The 9,686-nt window shown below is 39.8% G+C and overlaps 1 protein-coding gene across 1 annotated transcript in view; it reads right to left on the bottom strand.

Annotated features, from left to right (window-relative positions):
* Positions 1 to 9,686, bottom strand: part of fam49bb (family with sequence similarity 49 member Bb) — a 57,082-nt gene that overhangs the window by 9,599 nt on the left and 37,797 nt on the right. Inside the window, exons 4-7 of the mRNA XM_037694171.1 lie at positions 9,260 to 9,381; positions 6,708 to 6,813; positions 2,795 to 2,934; positions 1,185 to 1,262 (exon numbers count right to left, since the gene is read on the bottom strand). Of these exons, the coding sequence (XP_037550099.1) occupies positions 1,185 to 1,262; positions 2,795 to 2,934; positions 6,708 to 6,813; positions 9,260 to 9,381 (446 nt within the window). The remainder of the gene's footprint in view (positions 1 to 1,184; positions 1,263 to 2,794; positions 2,935 to 6,707; positions 6,814 to 9,259; positions 9,382 to 9,686) is intronic.

Raw genomic sequence — 9,686 nt, 5'->3', positions numbered from 1 at the left:
ACGCACGCACGCAAGCACGCACACACACACACACACGGCATTTTAAACCCTTCCCACACTCTTGCAATATTCTAAACAAAGGTCCTAAACTCTAAAAGCTCTAAAAGAGACAGAATGTCATGATTTCAGCTCCCTGCCTCCTCTGCTCTTTGCCACCTGCAAGCGTTCTTGGCCATGCCCACTTCTCCGCTCTGCATGGTGAACAGCTGATCAGCTGCAGTAGGAAGTTTATCCTGCAGTGTGGGCTGCACAAAGGTGCAGCAGGTACTAAATATTTTTAAATTTATTTAAAATAAAAATTCCATGCCAATCGTGCGGCTCATCCATCCAATCTTATTTTGAAAAACCGCGACAGAGCGAGTCCGTGATAAAAGAACCACGAAGTAGCGAGGGACTACTGTAACAGGGATAATTTTTAAGTGCTTGTTACATTTAATTAACATATATCTATTGCTTAGATCAACATATTTTAGGATATTTAATGTACATTGAAAATATTTATAAACAACAACAAAAAAAACTCCAGAAAAAAAAAAAAATCTCAATGTTGATAAAATACGAAAAAGTCAGTAGTTTCAATTAAACATTAAGATTTACCTTTTATGTTTGTTGCCGGTCATCATTTTACACTTTGAGCAAAAATTTAGTGTGGTAGTAGCTGAGAGTAATTCTTAACACATCCTCCAAGCACAGACACATAACGCAAAACCTTGGTTTGAAACTTTGGCGATGGATAATCTGCATTCTTTCAATGAATGATAGTTTAACTTTATGTAATTTTTTTGCATCCTCATAGGCTCTTTATAAGCCAAGAAAAAGATTTTGAAGACAGTGACGAGTCGGCCAAGCCTCTAAAACACTTTTTAAACAATGTATTTATGTCTAAACAGGTTACGTTGATTAAAACAGTTTCTTACTTAGACAGATCTACAAAGTAGCACTATTGTTTACTAAGAGAGCCGTTTCTCCTCTCTGGAAAAACCTGAGGTAAACACACATTCTTGGGGAGGTTTTTATAGGTCTTATTAAATTTTTAAAGAGCTAAATGTTTTACAGTGGCCCGCTATCTATGTTTATGTCCTGTCCATGCTAAGACACTCCACAGAACTGAAAGATGAAGATGAAGTCATGAATCTTTTTGCTTTTAATCTATAAAATTAAAGGCAAGATTTAAATGTTCTCACCGGTACATTATTGAGCCGCATTCGACTCAGCGTTCTCCTGTAGTAGCTGAAGTCATTCTGAATGGCTGGATTTGTCATCTGCCGAAAGAAAAAGTAAATAAATTAAGTAGGAAAACAAAGCAAGCAGTTGTTTGAAGGTGGCACACCCTGCAGTAGGGAGTAGAGGCTCACACACACTTGCCGTCATGACAGAATGATCCAGCCAGCTAAGCAGAAATGTAGCTTTGGGCAAGAAGAATGACAAAAAAGAACAGCGAGACAATTATGGTTTTAGCTGCTGAACTGAATTTAAATCCTCTGACACTGATTCAACCACTTATAGCCACATCCTATCTCCTATCAGAAAATATTTGTCTTTTATCCCTCCAACCTGAGCTGATCAACTGCATTTACTCAAGAGGGGTATCCCTTAAAACGTCTCAATAAAGAGCCATCATTGTAGTTTTATACTTTATTATTTGCACTAAAAGCACAAGGGTGATGGATGTATTTGACACAAACTTCCGTTGATAAATGAACGCTCTGATTCTGATGTTGCACGAAGGGAGATGGCCAATACGATTGCTTGAAAAAAAAACAAAGGCACCAGTGAGAGCTCATTATGTGGCTAATTATCTTCACTCCTGTACGAGCTGGCATACTGGCAGTATGTTAATCCTGCTACAATGGTCTGGTAAACGTCTTTGTCCACTGTGTCCACCATCAGAGACGGTCTGCTTCACCAGGGACGTGGCTGCACGCCACACAGACACTAACTAGGTCAGAAGCCCATGCACGGGTGTGAAAGATTGATGAATAGGCCTGGCATGCCACCTTGCACCCCCTACCTCCATGTTTTATCTTGCCAGGATGGGTAGTGGGTACTAATTGGGAGTGTCGCAGCAAATGGCCTCAGGGAATTGAAGTGCTTGTGTTTTTTACGTTTGTATCTCAGACTGAAGACAGAATGAGTTCAACCAGAGTGCTCACATGATTTTTTTTTTTTACAATGACCATTTGAGTGACACGCAGGCTTCATTGTGTGACTTCAAACATTTCTCAAACAGTTTGTTTGATTTAAAGCCAGGTTAGAGTCCTTATAATTTTCTCCCTAATATTTTAATTGCTGTTGATGGTTTAGCTTGTCTCTGTTTTTCTGTCGCGTTAGCAAAAAAAAAAAAACTTTATGACCCACTGAAAGGACATTAATGAAACTCAAAGTAATCATTGGTATATCTGCAACTGATTAACTTGTGAAGTCAACCAAATTTAAAGTGGTCATCATAGGAAAATGACCTCAACAAAACCATAGAAGTTAAGCAGTAGTTGCAACATTCTGGGACTTATCAGGATTAAAACGGTTTCTAAACCTAATTTATTAATATTACCATCATTAGCCATTCAACTGACATCCAGTATATTATAAACATCATTTTTTTAATTACACACTTATCACATGCTCAGTGATGGCAGTGAGAAACAGTGCAGAGTTAAAATCAATCTAAGGGCATCAGGAGATTGTTGGGGGACTAATAGTTCCAGTTTGTATCACAGTAAAGCAGAGCAGAGTTTACAGCCAAGATTAAAGGGTAAGTGTTACACATGAGGATGCGTTAGAGAGCGAGACGTACTTTAAGCTCATCAAAGCGCAGAGTGAAGTGCAGGATTTCTGCAAACTGCTTGGCCAGCGCCTGCTCCCGCTCCAGGTGCTGAGTCGGGTCGCTGTAAGCCTCGTTGGTCAGAGCTCCCAAGAGGCTGTGCAACGCCGCTTCTGCAAGACAAACATGGATTTAAACAGGAAGCTGCAGGACTGTCAGAATACATGTCGATCAGGCTTATTGTAATAATAAAAAAAAGACCACGAGAAGGTTTTGGAACAGAGACCGTTCAGTTGGTTGTGAAGTTTTTGTGCTGCTTAGCGTTTCGATTTTTTTTGTCTTTCAAGCACACAGGTTATGTTAAAAATGTAAAGGTCAGAAAAAACTAGTTTGTGGTAAGGCAGCGCAAAATGACAAAGTGTACAAAAAATACTGAGTCTGCAAACTACAAAATCTTACCACTTTTTATATAGCACCCCCCCCCCCCCCCCCAAAAAAAAAGCACATGAACAGTTAATTACTGGACGTCTTGGCAGCCGTTCTGATTGCAAATGCAAACTCAAAATAGTTTCAGAGCAACAGAATCGATCCAAAACGAGTTTACACCAACACAGCACTAGTAGATTAAAAAAAAAAAAATCAAGAGTTCAAAAGGAAAGAGAGCTTTAAGAAGATGTTGATTTCTTCCTCTTTGAGGTCAACGAACGAGTGTCAGAGTGGATCAGAGCCACAGTTAGATGTGTAAAGTGTCAGCCAGCTGAAGCATCCTGATTAGGACGCAGATAATGGGGCAGCGGTGGTGCCCAAACCGCCCAGGGGCCAGTGCCAGTTTCAGGAGGGGCAAGGATTTGAGGCGGTGCAGGGTCTGCGAAGGGCTCCTGTTGAGATGCAGATGAGACATGGGACTAATTATCTTATTGACATGGAAATGTAAAGGAAGGCGCGGAGCGTGATTTCATTCAGGCAGGATTACACTCATCGCTTTGACAGTAAGTAAACACAAAGCCTGTGCCATGCCATCACATACCCATGGACAGATAATGAAGGAGGACCAGCAGGGAAATAAGGAGCAAGTGAAATGTAGTCAAGAGCTACCAGGGAAATTACTGCATTAAACACATGTCTTCTTTAGACGCTCATTTTCTCTTCTCTTTAACTAGAAAACCTTTAAAGACCAGAGGGAATTTTATTTATAGACGCAGACAGTGCTTTGAGCTCCGTCTCAACGCAGGAGACGGGCTTCAACGGTGATATAACCCAGACGAGCTGAGCTTCGGATGCACAAGGCTTCATGGCTGCAAATTTAAATTAAACAGATTTTCCCCTCTAAATGTATTTTACAGTTCTTGCAGATTACGAATGACGATACAAATGTCAACATAACCCAGATTCAGGCAGGGGTCTACTTAAGATGAATTGTAGGAGGACTTTGAGGAGACGGACGGAGATCTGGCGGTGCAGAGCGGTAAATTGAGCACGTCTGCCTTTTCAGTAATGACTCCCATCTGCTTGGGCCAGCATTTACAGCGGAGCGGCTGATTGCAAATGGTCTTAGTGGTGCAGTTTTTTTTTTTTTTTCCACTCTTGTCTACATCCCAGTCAAAACAGAAGTTAGAATGGAGCTGCTTTTAGGCCGTCAAGAAATGCAGCGCTCCACTATTTTGGAAAGTTGGGGAGGGGCGGGGTGCGGAGAGATGTCTGATCTCATCAAGTCACAGACGAGAAGGCGGCAGAGTTTGGGCATATATGATATTTACTTGCAGGGAAGGAAATGTTAGAGGAAGACAGGAATTAGGAACATTTTGAGTGCTCCAGTCTGTCGTCAACAAACAATGCTGTGATAAAGATTTACATTTTTGTTGTTCCTCATACCAATTTCAGTCATTTAAAGTAGAACTGCCAACAGGTTTGTTTTAATCACACAAATGCAAACTGCACACAAGTACAATAAAGTTATTTAAATTACTATGTATTTTTACTGGACTATAATACTGCAGAGTAAATGTTTATCATTATAAGCATGGCTGTACAATGACCTTTTTAATATTTCATCTAATGCAGCATAGCTAAAACAAAAATAATCAAGAAATCTAAAACTCTGCAGCATGATGATTTTATTATATCAAACCAAACATTTATACATTTATGATATTTAACCCACTTCTTCCTTTTCGGGTTGCAGGGGTCACTGGCGTCAATATCCAGCAGTCACTGTGCAAGAGGCAAGGGACACCCAGGACAGGTTTCCAGTCCATCACAGGGACACAGAGACAAACGAGACAATCATTCACTCTGTCATTCACACCTAGGGACAATTTAGAGTTACCAATCAGCCTAACATGCATGTTTTTGGTCTGTGGGAGGAAACCGGAGTACCCGGAGAAAACCCACGCATGCACGGAGAGAACATGCAAACTCCACCCAGAAAGGCCCCCGGACCGGGATTTGAACCGGTGACCTTCTTGTTGAGAGGCAACAGCTCTACCAACTGAGCCACCGTGCTGTCAAAGCCAAACATAATCCTAAAAATCACAACTTTTCTTTCTTACAATTATTCCTATGTTTAGTGTTACGCTATAAAAAAAATAAAAGCTATAAAAAAAATAAAAGCTATAAAAAAAATAAAAGCAGGTAATCTGAAACTGAATCGTAAAAAATAAAAAAAATCTTGAAAAAGAAAACCAGCAAACGTTGATTGTTCTATAATTATAACAGCATTTTAATCCACAATGACACACCATCACACTAATTTAGAATTAATGAAGAGCTGCATTGTTTTAATCAGAAAAATACAACAGCATATCAAAATATGAGGATTTTTTTTTTTTTTTTTTTTTAGATATTCAACTATTTGGATTAATATGAAGACGAATTAGAAATAACAAAAAAAAGGGGGAGTGAGTGCAAAACAAAACACTTTAGCTCTGAAAAATGTGTATGGAAGATACTTATCGATTAAAGTCAAAGAAATTAAATTTATTCTGACTTTTGGTCTAGGATTAGATCAAACTACAAAATTATAATTTCCAGTAGGTTACACATAACTGATTAAAACAAATTTCAAGCATTCGTTAGTTTTAGACTTTAGAGCTATAAAACGAGCAGAAGAAATCTAATTCACACATTTTGTTATTTTGAGGATGCATTTCCTTTGTTTATTCCAACAGCAGAGCTCATAATTGCACCAGCTCCTCCCCTCTGTATTCTGCTCTCCGTATCACTTCATCCAGCCTGTAGAACACGTTCAGCTTTGTGTGCATCAGTCAGGACGGCGGACCAACGCGGGCCCTGAAGCCAAAAGTCAAGGCGGTGAATTAGAGCAGCAGACGAAGCCGAGAGATGACCTACTTTGTTACATAACAGCCATCGTCAGTCGTGGCACCCCCCCACCCCCGTGCCCAGATGACTACCTCGTCCTCCTCAGTCTGAAATCATGGGTTTGAGGGTTACTCAGGCATGACAGGCCCCCTCCCCTTCTTATAGGGTCATAAGAAGATCAGGGAGCAGTAAATCCCCCCCACCCCTGATGTCTCAGCTGCAGCCCCCCTCACACACAGTGGGGTCAATACAACTCGGCAAGCATGCTGATACATCATCACTGTGTGGGGTGGTGGGGAGTGTTTACATGTTATAAGAATGTTTGTCATATCTGTTGACATACCCACCTCTCGAATGCAAATGCACTTCAAAACATGCAACGTATGTGCAAAACCCCCATAAAAAGCTGTTGCCTCCAGAGTTTCAAGAGAAAAGTTCGTCAACAAACGGACACACCAAAACATCTGCCTCACTCATAACATTACTTGTAGAGGGAGGAAAATTTCACAAAACTCCCCAGAATGGTCGAGTTAAATCCGTCTGTGGTGTGTGAGCTTCAAGGCAGCGGTCGGTGACGTAATTTTTCCTTAGTGATGTTTCTGCAGAGACAGCATGGGAGGCTACCAACCTAATCTCTGAGAGAACTCGTAGAACTTCTTCAGTTTTCCTACTAAAGGAACCACAGCAGCCCACGCTTGCTCCTGCAAGGCCTCGTTGTTTGGATTCTGGATTGCCTAAGACGAAAAAAGGAAAACATTAGTGTAAGGGTCTATGCATTCTAACATTAATATCTAGAAGAAAACGAACATTCTCTGCTGCGTTTGCAACCGCCTTCCTGTAAACTAGTGTGTGTGCAGTTGATTTAATCAGATACAAACTTGCTTAAGTGCAACTAAAGTTACTGCAGCTATCGCTTCTGTTCATGTGTGAGAGGCAGCTATATTGGATTTTGAGGATGGGGGAGTGTTACAGTTTATTTTGCCATCAGAAATCAGAAATTCTGATTTAAATAGAGCTAATAGTGTTTAAATAGAACTACCGTAATTTTACCGTAATGACAGTAATCAGGTCTCTCTTGTAAATGAGTCCTCGAGACTCAATGGGATTAACCTGTCTAAATAAAGATTGAATGAATGAAAAATTTCCACCATAAATGTCGCACCGTCCTATAAGTCGTATCAGTCAAAATATGTCTACTAAAGTGGAAAAATTCATAAATATGCTGCTTTGCTGTATATGTCGCATCTATTATGTGTCAACGCTAACGTGCTGCGTTTGTTAAGCGTCACCGCTGACAACCCGGAAATGTGGGCCGAACCCAGAAATGTGGGCCAAACCCAGAAATGTGGGCCGGTGTTGTGCCAAAAATCAATTGGCTGCTAAATGGCGGCCGCGGGAGCGTGCACGGGAGGATTTTAACAAGAATTTAACAAGATTAACACTTAAAAACAATTATTTGTTTGCTCAAAATTATAGTAAAGGTCTGTCTCGGTCTAACTTTTGCTTAATAAATGCACTTTGACGGTCAAATCAGCTGTATTTTCAAAAGCCGCTACACAGAAACATGAACGCGCAGAGGGCGACTCGCTGTGCATTTCTTCGAAATTTAACAACCACCTAAAAACAATTATTTGATAGCTCGACTTTATGTCAAAGGTGTGCCTCTGTTGAACTTTTACTTAATAAATGAAGTTCAATGGTCAAATCAGCTTCATTTCGCCGGGAAGGCGCAGCAAAATGAAGCTGATTTAACGGTTGCTCCAGGCAGAAATCAGTGGCAGGCTATGGCAAGCTGATTGTGTCATGAATAGCCACTTTTACCTATTACATGATAAAACGGCATGCCACACTGCTCGACTGCCATCTAGCGGCTGAAAATGGCAGTGTTCAATATTTTCAGTCAGAATGAATGAATCATATTGCAGCCAAGAATTGGTTTATAAATATGGGAGAAAAAAAAAATCAATAAATATGTTGCTTTGACATTTAAGTCGCAGGGTGTGCAGCTTGTGCAAAAAACTGCGACTTATAGGGCGAAAAATATGGTACTCAATTACTCAAACTGTTGGAGGTTGTGTTGCATTGTGGGTAATGTAGTTGCTAAATCTGAAAAGAGAGAAAAATTAAAAATCAAAGGGGGGACAGGGAGACACGTCTGGTTCCACCGGAAGACAGAGAGAAAAAAAAAATTGAACTTGTGATGGAAGGTTATAAATATAAATATTTTGAGGCGATTTAAAAAATATAACCACATCTTATAGTTTGAGATCAGTTTATTTAAAGTCAAACTTTGAAAACAAAAATGTAAATAAATATAATAAAACATTTCTTGTTGCATCAGATGAGAAATTATTTAAACACTACATGGTTCATCTTTTGTGGAGTTTATTTTTAATAGAGACGCACCAATCCCTTATTAGTATTGGTATCAATACCAATATTGGGGGAAAAAAATTCTTGATCGTGTATCGGTAAAGCTGCACTGATCCGATATTAGTATTGGTACCGATATCAGGGGGAAAAAAACATGATCGGGTATCGTGACAATGTAATCAATCCATAAGGACAAGAGCTGATTGATGTTTATTTTAATTATCTGCCAACCAAATTAGTGAAGCTATTGTTTTTTTCCTTTTATTTCATCTCCTTTATTATTTATTTTGCATTATATTTAGAATTCCAGAACCATTTGAAAAATAAGGGGAAGTTAATTTTTGCATGTTTGACCAAAGTTCCCAACCTATTGATTTAGTCAGTTTCAGTATCTTTATTATTATTTATTTTACATTGGGTGTTATAATTGCAATGACTGAACAAATTAAAGTTCTGTTGTTTTTGCACGTTTGACCAAGCTTGTGAAGCTAAGCTAAGATAAGATAGAACTTGATTGATCCCGCAGGAAATTGTTGTGCCATTTGTGCCAAGCTCTTGGTGTGTTTTAAGTGTGCTGTACTGGTGCAGAGTTTTCAATAAATTAACAAATGTTTTACGTTAATTCAGCACTGTTTTTCTGTATCAGATTTGGATCGACCCATACTAAAATCACAGTATTGGCATTGGAAGTGGGAAAAAAAAAAAAAGTGTATCGGTGTATCCCTAATTTTTAACCCTAAAAAGTGAGGCCCAGACTATGCAGCAGATATTTGCTGTCAGTCTTGTGGATTATTGTATCAGCTGTACCTCTCTGATCTCCTGCCCTGCCCCTTTGTAGGCCTGCAGCTCATCCAGGATCCCCTTAGCGTCCTTCAGCACCACATCCACCTGCTCCCACACCTCTCGCTCTGCTTCTGTGGGCTGCGCATCTGTGAATGCAAAACAGTGACAAAGGTCGGACTCGCTTCTAATCCAGATGACCTGGCTCTAAGAAATCCATCAAAACCTCCAATATCGTGGTAAGTTTAATAAACAACTGTCAATTATGTAAATCAAAGGTTTTGGAAATAATCTCATCTCTCCACTCTCCCCATTAGGTTTTGACACCACCCATTTTCTTGGCTGATCGGGGGAAAAGGGAGAAAGTTAAGACGTGACAAAATTAAAGTTTATGTAGACCTGCGGCTCCGACTACAGAGGAGAGTTGTATTTCTAGGTTGGTAAAAGATGCATT

Source organism: Nematolebias whitei, chromosome 20 (assembly GCF_014905685.2).
Source record: "Nematolebias whitei isolate Nwh7 chromosome 20, NemWhi1, whole genome shotgun sequence".
NCBI lineage: Eukaryota > Metazoa > Chordata > Actinopteri > Cyprinodontiformes > Rivulidae > Nematolebias > Nematolebias whitei.
This window is presented reverse-complemented; position numbering and strand designations above follow the sequence as displayed.